Raw genomic sequence first — 15,647 nt, 5'->3', positions numbered from 1 at the left:
ATGGCATCTAAATCGTACCGCTCAGGGATAGAACCGACAATTAACCTTTGATTCGAACACTCGCCCTATTCGACAATGGAGAATTCGGCGAAGCAATATAGTGAGCTCGTGTATAGAGCCGTCTGGAGACCACGTCTTAATCAAAGGCTGGATTAGGACACACAGGAAACAAGCCGCCTCGCTCTGAAAACGCAGGCCCTTAAGTTGTTGGAGAAATTGTTTTTATTTAAGCTGACTATTAACAGGGTTACCAGCGCACGCAGACGGGGACACAGATGGAAGAAACGACAGGACAAGGCGCTGAACTACAACTGATTTTTTATACAGAGAAGAAAGACATTTAAACCCCGCACATCCAATAGGGCCAACACAGCCTGACGTCAATACTTATCCTCTTGCCCTCAGCATGCTACAAACATTGCACGAGATAATCCCTTTCTTTTTGCGAGTGCGCCACCAAAGGCATGCTCACACAGTTTCCATTAAGCCGTTCAATTTCAAGCGCTTCGATAACCTCACGTGTGTGCTTATCCTTCTCTCTGGTGATGACTTCGCACTCTCCTAACAGCGGAACGCAAGCCCAATTTCTACAATGTGAAGCCAAGTTTCCCGAAACAAAAGTCTTTTGCAGCGGGTTCTTTTATTCTCTGAGCCTCTCCTTGACGCATCTACCCATCTGGCCAATATACGTTTTGCCACAGTCCAAGGGGAGAGAGTAAATAACGCCTTCGTTACACTGAACAAACTGCCCTCTGTGCTTCTTCAAGCAGCCCACTTTTTCTCTGCTCGAGCCACTTACCATCGCACACAGCTCCGAAAGTTTGTTAGGGGCAGAGAAAATGACATCATAGCCTGCGTGCATACCAATCTTCATGAGATTGTGCGCTATGCTGTGCCAAAAGGGAACAACGAAGGTCTTTTAGCGTTTTCTGTTGATATTAAGGACCTTTTTTATTTACTTACCCTATACGGACCAAAAATTCTTGTATAATTGCAGATATCTCCTATGGTTGCCAGTTTTGTGTATTGTAAGCGGATTTGGACTTCTTTTTTCTCCGAGTCACTTGCAGATTTTTTCATTCGCTTGTAGCTTTTTTATCTTTCATTCAAACGTTTTATGAAAATATGCTCTCGACGATCACTAGCACGTTCTGCGTCAACAATTCAAAAAAAACAAAAAACATGCTGGGTGGTTGGGTTAGCTATCACGCATACAATTGATGAAAGCGGTCTAAAGGAAATAGAAGAGTTAACTCTCCCGTTGTTGTCCATGCCCATCAGCAACGCCGACGTCGAGCTCGGGTTCCCGCAGATGAATGTCGTGATGTCGTGCTAACAAAAACCGAAGGAATTGATTGATTGATTGTAGGGTTTAACGCGCCGAAGCAACGTAGGGGATGAGGCGCGCCGTAGTGGAGGGCTCCGGGTTAATTTTAACCACCTGGGGATCTTTAACGTGCGCCGAAATCTCGTACACAAGGCATTTTTGCTTTTCGCCTCCTTCAGAAAAGCGACCCTCGCGGCCGGGAATCGAACCCGCAACCTCGTGCTCAGAAGCGCAACGCCTTATCCACTGAGCCACCGCGGCAGGTCAAAAACAGAGTGAAGAATCCTATGTTGAGGGGCATCCTCGTTTTTCTAGAGGTCGCTGCAGGGCCTTTCAATTGACCGCAAATATCAGGCAGCTGTTCAACTGTAAAAAGATGCATGGTTCAGCCGAAGTGGTAGCTAGAGATTTTCCAGATGAGTCGAAGATTTTCCAGATGTGATCAAAGGAGAGTGGCTGTGTTTATTTGAGATATGAAATAAAACATAGGTTGGGGAATCAAGAAGTAAGACAATTACGCAGTCGCTCCCTTGATCACATTGCTGCCAAACGAACATTGAACATTGTGAATGCTACCTATGCGGCTACTATACAAATTGGATAAGTGCTTTCGTTCATAGCTTTAGATATTTTAGAGATACGAAATATTTGATGTTAAGTATTTACTTTCCCATCATATCTGAGGTGGTTTTTGTAATATTAATATGATTAAACCTTCTTCACCAGTGGGAGCATTTATAGAACTTCCGCTTGTTTTGGTATTCCTCACAAAATTCGCGCCGCGTTTTTGCGCTTTTTTTGGACGATTATTTTCTTGTTTGCTCGGCCGCATGTTCTCTATACTTATTGAAGGACATGTTAGATATCGATTTGTCAAGTCCGCAATTATACTTTTTAGGGAAGCACCAGATTTCAGAATTTATAACAGTGTTGTTGAGAAATTAAATGCAATATTTATTATACTCTGAAGGGAGTGGAAGCCAGAAAAATTTATGACACGTCAACAGTCTTGTATCATAAGCCACGGTTACCGGTGTTGATATCTTCGCAGTGCCTAAGGTAATTTTCGGAACTCCTAACCATGTTTAATTAAAAGAGCACGAGGGGACATTCATGTAGTAGTCGGCTGCCGGGAACAACATCTATGCCAACTTCGAGTTATTGTGCTTACGCTTAAATGGAAAATGTATAAAAAACATGAAACCTAGCTCACAAACTCCCATTTTACACTAAAAATAGCGACGAAAACTGAGAGAAAACTTCTCCGTAAGTCTTATTTGACTTTCTAAATATCTCAGTGAAACTCCTTCATCACACTATCCCCGAATGGCCACATATTGTGCAAATATGGAAAGAAAGGTGACAAATCACGATGCTAGGCTTATGATTAGGCTCAAAAATGGGAACTGAGTGGTTGCATCACCCAATGCGAATTGCGTGATGTCCACACGACGTGTTTCCAGAGAAATCCTATGCCGATTCTTGCCAATGCCGTACTTTTGTCTCTTCAATCGAAGTGATTCGTCGTTAGGGTAGTAGTAGTAGTAGTGAGCTTTTTAATTAGGCGGATCTTCTGGTGCTCAGAGTGTACGTTCTGGGAAACCTTCGTAGGTCTGCGCCAACTAATCAAATTTCCTTGGTCTGCTTTGCAGCTATGCACGTCAAAGTCCGATAGCTGCACCGATCACAGAAAAGCTGGTGTATAAGAGGCCACACACACCGCCTAACTTAAAAATGGGATCAGAGGGGTACACAGAATTTTATTACGCTTGGGGGGGGGGGGGGTAGGGGGGTGAAAGAGGAAAAGGGAAAGTATGAAAAGAGGAACAAGTGAGAAAAAGGAAAAGAATATATAGCCAAAGCAAGCAATTTCAACAAATTAAAAATGAAAAGACTTCCAAATGAGGTCGTACTCAACATAACTTTCCGAACGCTTTGTTCCTTTTTACCCTCACTGAATTTGCAAAATAGCTGATATTCGTGGTGAGAACATACATCGCAGCCGCGTGTGGTTGGTGTGGCATAGCTTATCCGCATAAAAAGGATAATCTGTGGTCAGTATTTTTGACAGGCACAGCTATTTTTGTATTTTGTTACTCCCTTCCTTCCCCGGGACAAAATTTCGGTTGGGGGGGGGGGGGGGCGGCCCCTGCACCCTCATAATTACACTAACGCACGCTAGTACATGACGCAGTCCAAATCGTCATGCCAGCGTTGGGTAAGAGATTAAAAATAAGGGGGCGAGAGAATAAAAAGGCACTCTATTCATGCTTCACTGCAGTAGGACTACGAATGATGCTCATACAGTACAGTAATCTTTAGTGGGATCATTAGACCGATATCGAAATGTCATTATTTAATGCATGTCATTCGAGCTATGGCCTTCATATGTGCGGCGGACATTGTAGGTCTGCGTTTTCCCGGCATGGTATACTTCTATAATATCCGTAGCTGTGCTTTCCCACAACGCCTTGAATAACCAATTTATGCGACCAAGCGAACCAAGTAACTGAAGGACGAGTCAAGGTACCTGATTTTACACAAAAAATATGGTCTGCGCTGTGCCATTACGCTTTCCGACAAGGAAGTTTTGCATAGCGTGATGACACAGGCCAGATAATGTTTGTAGTCACTTCGTGGGATTAACTTCGTCATTCATGAAATTCTCCATTTTGAAAGCAGCAATTGATCATACAAGTGCACCGTATCAAAGCAGACCCGCGGAAATTAGATGAGAGAAATAGAGAGAGAGAGAATTAAGTTTATTTAGCGACACAAGTCCGAGCTACGACATCATTATGGGCCTTAAGAGGAGGGAGGTGTTGCGCGGCCTTCCGAAGGTGGCCGGCTAGGCTGGAGTGCGCAGAGTGCTTCGGTGTGGGCAGCCATCCTGGGCACACCAAAATGATTACACATTGTTTAAATTATTGGAAACGCCTCTCGGATGAGAAAATCATCAACCAGGATTAGACAAGTGTGGCTCATTGTGGAAGTCTTTCAACCGGAGGATGTTTTTTTTCAGTATTTTGCAATTGGGCATTTAAAGATTAGGTTCGCTGGTAGTCTTTTTTTTTTTCTCCTACACGCGCAAATCGAGGTCCATTTACTCGCAAAGATGCTTGATTTAGTTCGTCCTAACACCCAAAGCGTTTGACGTTGGGTGGTTAAGTTGCTTTTCTCTTATTTGTAGATGCAATCTGTTCCTTGTAGAAACAAGCAGCCCTAAAGATAAACAATATCAGAAAGAGTGGCCGGCATCCATCTATTATCGCTTCCCATCGCCTTTAGTCAAGAATGTTTGTCAGAAGCGTTTCTAAAGAAACGCAGATAATCATAGCACGTGGCACAAATGCCAATAAACGAAAATCTCGAGCCTGGAGGAAGACGAATATCTTACTTCGGGGTCTCAATGCTATCTTACAATAATAAACAAATTCTTGCTGTAGTGACCTTTGGAAGACATTTGTTGATTTAGTTTTAAGGAAATTTTATAACTTGTTTAGCGTCCGCCAAGCCGAATTACGAAACACATTAAACTTGCACAAATAGCAACTGCCTTACAACCCGCCGCGGTGGCTCAGCGGCTATTGCGTTGTGCTGCTGAGCAGAAGGACGCGGGTTCGATTCCCGGCCACGGCGACAGCTTTTATGACGGATGCGAAACGCACAAATTCCCGCGTGTACGAGATTTCGGTGCACGTTAAAGATCCCCAGGTGGTGAAATTTAATCCGCAGCCCTCCACTACGGCGCGCCTCATCGCCTGTGTAGCGTCGGCGCGTTAAACCCAAAATCAATCAATCAATCAATCAATCAATCAATCAATCAATCAATCAATCAATCAATCAATCAATCAATCAATCAATCAATCAATCAATCAATCAATCAATCTGTCTTACAGCTTAGTGCTAGCACACCGAAGGAATGCTTTCCCATGGAGGCATACGGGACTGCTCTTTGAGAAAGCGAAATCATTTCGGCTTCTTGAAAGTTCCAAGGTTGATATTAAGCAAGGGCGGGAAACACCAGGCGAAGAAGCCGATAAAAGTGAGGTCACAGAGAGTGAAAAGAAACAGATAAAACCTGCAAGGGGAGAAGGCAAGAAGATGCTTTAAGGGTGATAAGTTACTGGGAGATTTCTTATGAACTAACGTTGACAGCGGCAATATGGTACTGCGCTATATCACGTTTTGTAACCGCCTGACATTTCAGAGCGGAAGTAGGTGCCTAATTTCGCCCCATAATCATTCTAGCTTTCGCTGTAAACGAAGCCAAAAAGATAAAATCTAGAAAGCGGGCAGCGCAAGGCAACCCGCATGGCGATGACGCCAACGTTACATCATGATAGCGTCAGCACATAAGACGTTCTGAGCTTTTAATCTCAATGGTGAATCGACGACATCTCATTGCGCGTATCGCATTAGTTTAGGCTATCCCACTTTCTCTCTTTTTTTTCTCTCTCTTGCGAGAAACTCCGCCCACTGGGCTGGTGGAGAGGGTGAGCTAGTGCCTCCCTTCCAATTTGACAATGGCCGGGGGCCGGCTCGCAACCAGTTAAAAGCGAGTCCCGGGGAAGGACATAGCATTCTATTCCGGACAGCGTCCACACCTCAAAGAATCACCATGAGGGCCGTTTTCTTCCTAGCCCTGATCTGCGCGGTTGCCTACGCGAACGACGAAGAGCCCCCGACCCAGGAGCACCAGGAGGAGCACACCCACAGTCCCCACCACCACCATCACCACCACCACCACGGACACCACAACCACTCCGTTTGCGGTGAGTCCTGTCCCGTCTATTCAGTCTATGTTTTTTTGTCATTGTGTTCAAAGAAGAAAAAAAAAAGGCTCTATACTGTAACCATTGCGTGCCTTTCCTGGTAACTGCTGACGCTGTGAAATAAGATGCAATGAACTGGTAATGAAAAACCCGAAGACTTCGTTGAAACTTTTGTAAGTACCAAGGCTCCATAAACAGAACCAGACGCTGCGGTGTTTCGTAGGTTATTGAGCTGTTCAATGCTACTCTTCTAAGTAGCGATGTAACTGAATCATCGAAGGCTGTGTTGTATAGATAATTACTAGAGTCATTCTAAGCGGCAATGGGTCCATTTTCCGCTCGTTACCGTCATCGTAGGAAATGGAAAAAGGAAGTTTTGCACCCCAGAACATTGCTGACATCACGACCACAAAGCGAAAAGCGATTCACACATGAATTCTCTATTAGATGAAAACAGGTTACGTAAGCCCTGGCGAAATCTCGCCGCACATCATTTAATTATTGAATACATTTTAATCAGTGCGAGTACGGCCCCACTGGTTTATTTATAATTCATACATTCATACATTCAAAGATCATGCGTCAAGCAAAAAAAACTAAACCCAATGGACGCACGATTTCCTGAAAAGCGCGGTTATAACTATGTCAACGACGTCGCGAAACAATTCATTATATGGCGGTTTTGTAAAAGCAGAGGGAGCTATTAACAGCGAGGCTCACGGGCAACGCAAAAAAGCTATGTGATGTTTGTAAAAAACTCGTGTAGGAGTTGTAGCTTTTGCCATATCATTCTGTGTGTTAAATGTTTTCCAAAATGTGCAAACCTTTTTAGGTCAGCTTAAAAACGTTTGGTAAAAAGCTTGTTATTAGCAAATGATGCTTTGTAAGTGCTCATTTTCTCGCTACATCCTGCTCGCACTACTTGGTGATGTCGGTTGTGGCGATGCATGCACAATTTCGCTAAAAAGCAGCTAACGTAGGGTAACCCCGCCCCCTTCTCCTTTTTTTTTTCTTTTGGCTCGCTGAACCTGACCGACCCATCACTGCACGCAATCGAGCCAATTTGACCATCAACGAGGAGCGCGGTTTGTTTCAGAAATGTGTTCAGCGCTCTGATACCATTAGTAGTCACTAGATGTTTGCACTTGGTGATGTCACATATTTAATTTTAAAGTTATGGCGCATGCAGAACTTCGCACATGGCCCTCTTAGCCCATTCCATTACAATGGTTGGTCGTGCATTTGAAGAAACACACGAGCGGTTGTTTTTAAGTGTGTTGGCTGCGAAGACGCATGCCTCACATAAATTGTAGCAGAGTCCCTCAAAGCATTACGGATGGTTTTTATAAAGTAGGCTAACATTGAATTTATAGAAGACTGGGGTGGCTTGGACAGCCGCTGCAAGTCTCTGTGAGCGTCACTGTAGTAGATCGGGAGGAAGGTACACAGACAACCTCTAGTCGGCTTTTCTTTCTGGTCTTTGAAGTAAACTGAAACAGAGTTCTCTAAGACCGTCGCAGGTAAGATGCCGTAAGAGCAGTTTGTGATGCAGCGAGGCCTTGATAATCATCTCATCTTGCACGAGCAATCTACCACGCACCGGCACCGACCAATCAAATGCTGCTGTTACGATATCTTAAGTGCAAATATCTTTGCGAACCTGCGGCCTGAAGTAGTGGTCTACCGTGCCACCTAATGACGCAAATTGTTACTCTATATCACCCCTTGAATGCAGCAGCCCACCCCCTAGAAAAGAAAGTGAAGCAAGCAATCTCTCTGGTCCTTCATTAGTGAACACATCCCACAGAAAAAATGCAGGCACTAACAGGATTGGCCAAAGGAAGGCTCGAAATTTGTCCGTGCTGAACTGAGCCCTGAGCTGAGGTCTTTGCCGCTAGTGGATGGAGAATAGTTATATTCATTCATTCAAGCTGTGGTGGACGCAGAAGCCACTCCTAGGAGAACGCGCCACTTACTCATTAGTGCTTCACACCTATTATGCCTACAGCAAACTCTCTCGTGCTAACCGGCTGTGCTTTGTGCGTTGACAAACACCATGAGAATTTTCTGAAAGAGGATGGCAATGATTTGAATAGGTTATTGCCGCTGCTACTCAGCTTTTGTAACAAAGTGATCAGTGCAATACTGTAGGGTTCAAAATGATAAAACAGAATTAGACATAGGCATATGCCTGTAGACATAATAATTGTACAGACTAGCATTGTTTACTTGATTTTTTGATAGTATATTTAGGTTGTTACGCTCACGGTTCACACAAGGGTGATATAGCTTGTCGGTCAAGCGGAAACTACGTTTTAAGAGAAAACGAGTGTTTATTCAGCGCATGATATTTACATGGCGAAGGTTCGCCTCCCAAAAGCGAACAGAATTCTCTCTGGGGGTGGGCGAGAGGGAGGGGCAATGAAACAACAAGCCATATAGCAAATTCGCTGTTAACGAAAAACACACACGATATTCATACTGTTTATAGCTGACTATGTACACATGAGAGTGCTGTTTAGGAGAAGTGGTGAGTAAATACAGCAGAGTATATACATACACACGCGCACACTCACGCACGTACAAAACAAGGGTGGGGGTTAGGGCCTTTGACAGTTCAGCTGCCAGTGTTAAGGCCCGCCTCCTCGAAGGATGTGATGAGGAGCCTGCTGGCCTCTCGGTACGAATCAAGGCGGGATGCATGTGTGTGCTAATCCGACTATATCCTCATTAGCAAAATAAAATTTAATGAAACATGTTTTCTGTGACACTGGTTTATAATCGCATGTGAGGAAGTGGGAAAGAACCCGGCGGTCATTTGTTTCATGCTTTTACGACCGCCAAATTCCGTGTTTCCATGTAAAATTGGCATATAAATCCTATGTGAATTCCCGGGCCCTTTCGCGTGCGAGCATGTATGTACTGCCTTTGAAGTCGGCGAGATTAAGTCTGAAGCTACCGAGCTGGGAATGGTAAAAGATTGCCAGAGGAGGAGGTGTGCAGGACCTGCGTGTGCCGGGGAAGCGATATAGCAGTGTGTTGTGAAGGCGAAGAGGAGAAAGGAGACGCGAAGTGTCAAAGCGGACGCATTTCAGAAATAAAACACAAGGAAAATTGCAGAAATGTGCCTCGCCCAGCCATCTCTGCAGAAGGCCACGGGAATTAGCGACCACTGCTGAGTCAAGGCAATGCCACAGACACATATATATCCAGCTGCCGATCACGTGCACACTACCGGTCGGGGGCACACAGCACAAGCACCGGGCACCCGCTGAACAAAACCGCCTAAAATGAGGGGGCTAGGTGTGCCTGGCGTGAATGGCATTCATGACTGGCGCTCATGAAGTGAACCGTCAGTATTAATTTTGTTTTCATTTCAGAGCTCGATGATGGACATCTCGGTCATGTGCTGGCCTGCGTAGAAGAAAAAGTAGGCGAGGCGGTACGTTGTATTCCCACATGTCCAAAAAAACAATATTGTGAAAACAGTTGAACCCGGCATGGTTTTTCTCTTTCGCGAGGGATATGAAAGTATGGATTGAAGAGAAAGAGAAGGGGGGGGGGGATTTTTTGTAATGGTTGCCTTTATTGTCCCAGGAGATCGTGCAGTTTGTTTATTATTCCGGCCTAAAATAACCTTTAGCGTTTGTAACAAACAAACATGCCGATTAAATTTAGGGACAATTTTTAAAAAGGAGATAAACTTCTACTTTTTGCTTCAGTAATTGCTTCTTAACGCAGAATTGCGTGCACAAGGCAGTATTAACTGAGCAACGCATTTGCGGTGTCTGACAGGGGCCGCTTGTTAGCTATGCAGGTAATATGGTTATGAAAATTTAAGTGCGTTTTAGTGTGCGCTCAGTTTACCCCTTTAATTTAGGCAATGCCAGAATACAGCGACAGTGCCTTTGGCGAGAAACCCACTTACGAAGTGTAAGAACTGTTTCTGTGCTGGAGGTTATCCATCTGCCAGAACCTCACTGTTACATACATTGCTCTCGTTTGCTTCTGAAGCGTTCGAACACGAGGGCTATGCTAGGACGCAGCTGTAAAAGTGTAATATTAGCACACATTATGTAAGATTCCACATGCCACCCCGCCTACAAGTTACAAGCCAGACTGTGCCTCAACTCTCAAACTCTCAAAAGTCCAACATGCTAGGGTGACCGATTTCAAAGTGTTCTTTTCCTCCTAGGTCAAGGTAAAGCTGGATCAGGTCCGTCAGCATCTCCAGTGTGATACTCTCCTTTGCGGCATCAGGAAGGTGTGCGAAAGCAATGGAGGCACCCTGGTAAGGAACAACGTAACGCTGGTTGTCGTGATTAATTGTACACAATGCGAATAAGCCTGAGTGAGTGGTGAGTGAGTGAGTGAGTGGAATGAGTGATCGAGCGAGCGGGCGAACGAGATCTTTCAGTCTTCGATGTCTCACACTGCAAACTTTTGTTAACTCGAATATGGTCATTCACGTAAAAGTGTTAAAAGCACTCGCTTAAAAAGCAGTTCTTCGGCCGAAGAGTGGAGCCAAATCATCAAACCGCATGCTCCAGGCGCCCGCTTGCAATATCGCCGCCTTCTTTGGGCCCTCTATGCTCATGGTAGAGCTAATAGCGCATTTTCTGAAAAACGTGTACCATGGTGTAACTGTTGATAATGGCATCACATCCTTATCTCTGCAGGAGGGCAACCGTGGCAACCAGACCAGCGTTTTCACGGTGAGTGCTTCGCAATAACGAAATGGTATTACGGCACGCGTATAACTTTACATGTTTAAAAGAGCGTTTTTTTTTTTTTCAAAGTACTACAGAAGAACATAATGCAAGGGAGGGAATATTTAAATCATAGGGACGAAATTACAACGCTTCCAGAACCACGCTGAGTGGTTTGCTTTATAAGGAAGTGGGAAGTGTCTGTGTTATCTAATTAACATATTTGTTTGCGGTCTTGCCCAAGGAAAGATGCCGTTATCTACGTCTGAAATTACACAAAATTTAGGGAGTTTCACGCACCGAAGCTACACCTTGGCTATGAGGCGAGCCGAAGTGGAGTACTGGAAATCAATTTTGATCATCTGGGGACCTTTAACGGGGCACCGAAATCTCCACACACGGGCGTTTTTGCCTTTCGCTTCCATCAGAAAAACGGCAGCCGCGACCCGGATTGTCACTGCGCTAAGCAGCACAAAGCCTTAGTCGCTGAGCCACCACAGCGAGTAAATGACACAAGACTTTGAGAAATCAAACCACCGTAATTTCTCATATTGATGCGAAAGCTTTTATTCCCCATTCTGAGAAAGATCGCTGTTGTTGTCGGGTCAAGAAAATGGTCCCGGCTGTAAAAAGTAAATAAAAAACACTTCTTTGATGCGATAGGACTTTAACTCGGGTATCCAAAGTTGCAGCCCGATGCGCCACCGCAGCCGTACTTCCGCACTTTGCCAGTGGTCAAACAAAGTTGTCGCTGTTGTTGTTCCTTTCTTCGTGGCCATTTCCCACTCGGGCCATTGGCCGGGAATCAGGAGCTTTGAGCGGCTAATGTGTCCGCTTCAGATAATCTACGAAACCATGACTGTAAAGTCTAAAACTGCCATCGTAGTTCGTGCTGCCTTACACCGAAACGTTATAAAACATGAGTAAGACATGTGCACACCAGATGCGGACAACCATGATTTTAGGGAAGCTGTGGCGTGTGCCAATTGCGCGCCGTAAGACGTAAATTCACGTCGTCTGGCCAGTCTGGCGCCGCATATTCGCGCCGTATGAACGAAAGCGAGGCTCAAACACGGTGCAGAAGAAAATAAGCGGTTCGAAGTAATTCGCGCCGAAAACAAGGGAATGAAAGCGAAGAGAAGCAAGTACGATGTAGTAATAAAAAAATTATGACCATCGTCAGGGCGTCGCCTTCAAAACGGCTAGGTAGGCCTAAGCGCCTGAAAAATTTTTAGTTGTAACGTTAGCTTTCGAGCGTTGTGATGTAAGCCTCAAAACCAGGCGTAGTGATAGAAGGGTTCAGCAGTGTAGGACTCTGCAGTGTAGCGCCATGCAGTGCAGTCAGTAGTACTGCTAACAGGTATTTATGGCACTTGTCGTTATCTCTGAATAGCCTTACTATACGGAAAAAAGCACTCTCAACATTTTCCTGCAGTACTGGGGTGCCCATACGGCCGGATGTTTCGGTGACTTGCGCGGACAAAGTTCAAGCCCCACGTTGTCCGTCCTTTACAAACAAAAACTCATTCGGAGAATGCAATTTTAAACAATAATAATAATTTCATTTGTTTTGTAATAGAGAGCTTGTAGTGTTCCCTAAAATACATGTGAATATTTTGTGTAACGTCTCTCATTGCCGTCGGCCTTCCACGCCTGTCGGGAGAGTTCAAAATTTCGCTTTTCAAGGCAATCGCAAGACACATTACCCACGAATCGAGGAAGGGTCTGAATTGATAGTATATTGAGAGCCGTGCACGGCCAGAATACTTATTTTGCCAATAACAATGGTCAAAATGCGGGTTTTTATGCTGGGATCTTTTTGGACTGTGAGGTCGTGTAGGGGCTGTTAAAAGTAACCTCCAAAGAGAATATCATTGTGGTTTAGTGCCGAAAGCTCTGAAATATCGCTCTTGGCGCTGTACTCAATTTTATCACTGACTCCCGAGTGGACCACGGCTTTGGAAGATGTATTCTTGTCTTATTGTTTATCCAGGAGTCAGAGAACGCCGAACTTCGCGCAGCATTCTTGGGATGCCGACCTAATGACGCTGCCCATGCCCACCTCGGACAAGCTGCTCCTGCCACTGACGCCCCCGCCGCCGAAGCTTAAACATTACAGGCCATGAAGCATGTTTAACCTTCATCGATAATGGTAATAAACTGGAACAACAATTACTGTTCCACGTCTCGTGCTTTCCCATTCCAGTGACTTCTTAGCGGACCTGCCAGGAGGCAGCCTGTCCGAAACTAATGCTCCTCCTTCCCAAACTTTCTTTTTAACTTAATGTATATTCTGCCGCGACAAAAACAGTTCGACGTTCGTTGAAAAAAGACTGAACAAACCAGTAAGCGCGGTCACTACCCTGACATGATGTATGCCAGTGGCAAGGACCAGCTTAGGATTTAACGCGAAAAGTACATGGGGTGTGACAATGCGCAATGCAAGCACTACGTAATTAGACATTGCGCGGTGTCACAATGAGGATCGCATTTCTGAGTCAATGCATATTGATGGCATCGTGATTTTTCCAGTTTGCTCACTTCAACACACCCATTCCTGATTGAGGTGCACTGTGGCATAGCAAACTGCCTGAATTTTTTAAAGTGCGTATGTCTGTGCCAGTTGGGTATCTCAAATTACGGTGCTTCGGTGGGGCACGACGCTGCAGTGTTATCGCTGTTGTGTAAAATCGTTTCCTTTACGCGGTTCTTATTTCTGCCGAAATATCCTCATACCTAAACATTACGTACGTCTCAATGGAGGCGGTGAAAGAGGCACAGAATTCACGCCAACTAATAAGAGTTAATGAATGGCAGGCTTTTCATATTCTTTTTTTACGATAAGCGTACAAAAACCCGGCAATACCCCTACTGAAATAGAGTCTCATCGGCGCATTGCACTACTAAGCTGCGTGGGGAGCTGAGGGATAAAATGGTCTCTGTTCGCCTAGACTGGAACCTGACAAACCTGAACGTGTATCCCGCACAGATGACTGGATTCCGGCAGCTTCGCAGCAGCATCGACAAGATGCTTGCCCTTGTACCCCCCACAAAGAATGCGAAAGCCCATGAGCTTTCGCAGTGTCGCAACTCTCTAGCAGTGTTAATTGATACAAGAGCAGCGCTTGACTGTGTGGCACGCGAGGCGATAAGATCTGCAGTTGAATCTGCAGGCATCGGAGGTGTATAATTGAATATCCGATTGCCTCTCCGACAGATCGGTCTTTATGTCCGCGAAGGACGGCGAAACAACCTCTCTCAATGTCACGCGAGGTGTGCAACAGGATGGTATTGTAAGCCCAACCATATTTAATATTATCCTCATTAGAATTGAGAAGTGCGTGCCCCACACTATTGAAATGTCGCTCTCATCAACGGTGAGAACCTGGGTTCCATTAACGCGTAGCACCATTCGGGCCAGGTTAAGCCACAAAACAACGTCGAGGAATATAGAAGTTGCTACTTTGCGCTCTGCTTTGCCGTACATTCTGGGGCAAGAAGCTTGTGAACGAGTGATTTTCACAGATTAACGGGCGGCACTTCAACTAGCCTCATCTTCCCGGGAAGAACTGGCCCAGGAAATACACAATTTACATACACAGGCTACCAGCTTGCTTCAGGACGTAGTGTTACAGTGGCTATCTGGGCATTTTGGGGCAATTGGAATTGTGGTGCCCGACCAAACAGCTCGCGAGGCCCACAGCCAGTCTAGCGTCATCATCGCTTTCCCACACTCCCACGTACAGCGTCTACTATAAGTCTAGCATTTCTTAGTATTATTATACGGCATTTAATAGTTATTGTATAGCATTGTATTAAGGGGTCACAGAAGCTCTGTTTGTGGCATTTTCGTTTTTTATTACCCTCGGCAGCCTTCCAGAAAATTGTCAAACTGAGCGTCTATGAATCATTGCTCGGCCGCTGACGTGAACCGGAGATGTATTGAAGTCACGCGTGTCAGCGCACAAAGTAAATAACAAAAAATAAACAGCCACCTCTTCGTGACCATGAGGAGGTTCGATATTGGCCCATAAGCCGCGTAGTGTTACCAGCAACGAAGCGCAGCGAAGCTTCTACAACGCGAATATCCCAGCTGAGTGCGCTGGGCGCTTTGTGTGTTCCTTTATTTCCGCGTGGGCGCGGGTATAAAAGCAGTGCCCGCGCAAAGACAAACCAGTTGCGTTGTAATGTCCTGATGAAACGACAACTTCTGTCCGGGCGTGCAACGTCATCGGCGACCAGCGTCTCGGAAGGCTCCGACGTGCTCTCATGCCTTGAATCAGCGTGTTCGTCACCAGATGGGCTGGCCCACATCGAAGCAACCCTATAGGTAGCGAACTTGTCTTCGGTCAGAGGGGCATCATCCGCCCCGTCTTACATATGCATCGAGCTGTCTATATTTTTTGTGTTTAGTTAACTCCATTACTTCGTAACATTTATTGTTAAAGCTCCTTGTTTGTATCTCCGGTAACATTTAACTCTCGTACTTGTACAGTTTTTAGTTTTTAGTTACGGATCTTTAATGTTTTATTTCCTCGTGGCTGTACCGTACATTGGCTGTTGAAATATGTCTCTCTTTGTTGTTGTTGCCCGCTCTTTTCGGCAAAAGCCGCGCATCAGATCGACGACCACCCCCACGTCGCCGGTGCCCTGTAGATTCGGTGGGCTTGTTTCATCGTCCGAGTTGACTTCCCACATCTCCTTGACAACGTATCCCTCCCACAGAAACGGTGACGGCCCCATTCCATTCAGTTGATGTGAGTACAATGCTTGCGTAAGTGTACGTACAACTTGCGTACTCGGTGGCGCCTGTGCTTTCCGAATGCCATATGGCTT

General features: G+C 45.4%; 1 protein-coding gene across 1 annotated transcript; it reads left to right on the top strand.

Moving 5' to 3' along the window:
* Positions 1 to 5,851: 5,851 nt before the first annotated feature.
* On the top strand, positions 5,852 to 12,983 carry LOC144144095 (antimicrobial peptide microplusin-like). Its single transcript, XM_077675498.1, has 5 exons — positions 5,852 to 6,102; positions 9,483 to 9,544; positions 10,298 to 10,393; positions 10,782 to 10,817; positions 12,805 to 12,983. The coding sequence occupies exons 1-5, from the start codon at positions 5,949 to 5,951 to the stop codon at positions 12,919 to 12,921; spliced, it is 465 nt and encodes a 154-aa protein (XP_077531624.1). The 5' UTR covers positions 5,852 to 5,948; the 3' UTR covers positions 12,922 to 12,983.
* Positions 12,984 to 15,647: the final 2,664 nt, after the last annotated feature.

The sequence above is a fragment of the Haemaphysalis longicornis genome, unplaced genomic scaffold, assembly GCF_048455015.1.
Source record: "Haemaphysalis longicornis isolate Haplotype H1 unplaced genomic scaffold, Haemaphysalis longicornis Haplotype H1 scaffold_1, whole genome shotgun sequence".
Classification (NCBI taxonomy): Eukaryota; Metazoa; Arthropoda; class Arachnida; order Ixodida; family Ixodidae; genus Haemaphysalis; species Haemaphysalis longicornis.
Note: the sequence above shows the minus strand (reverse complement) of the source record. Positions and strands in the feature narration are given on the sequence as shown.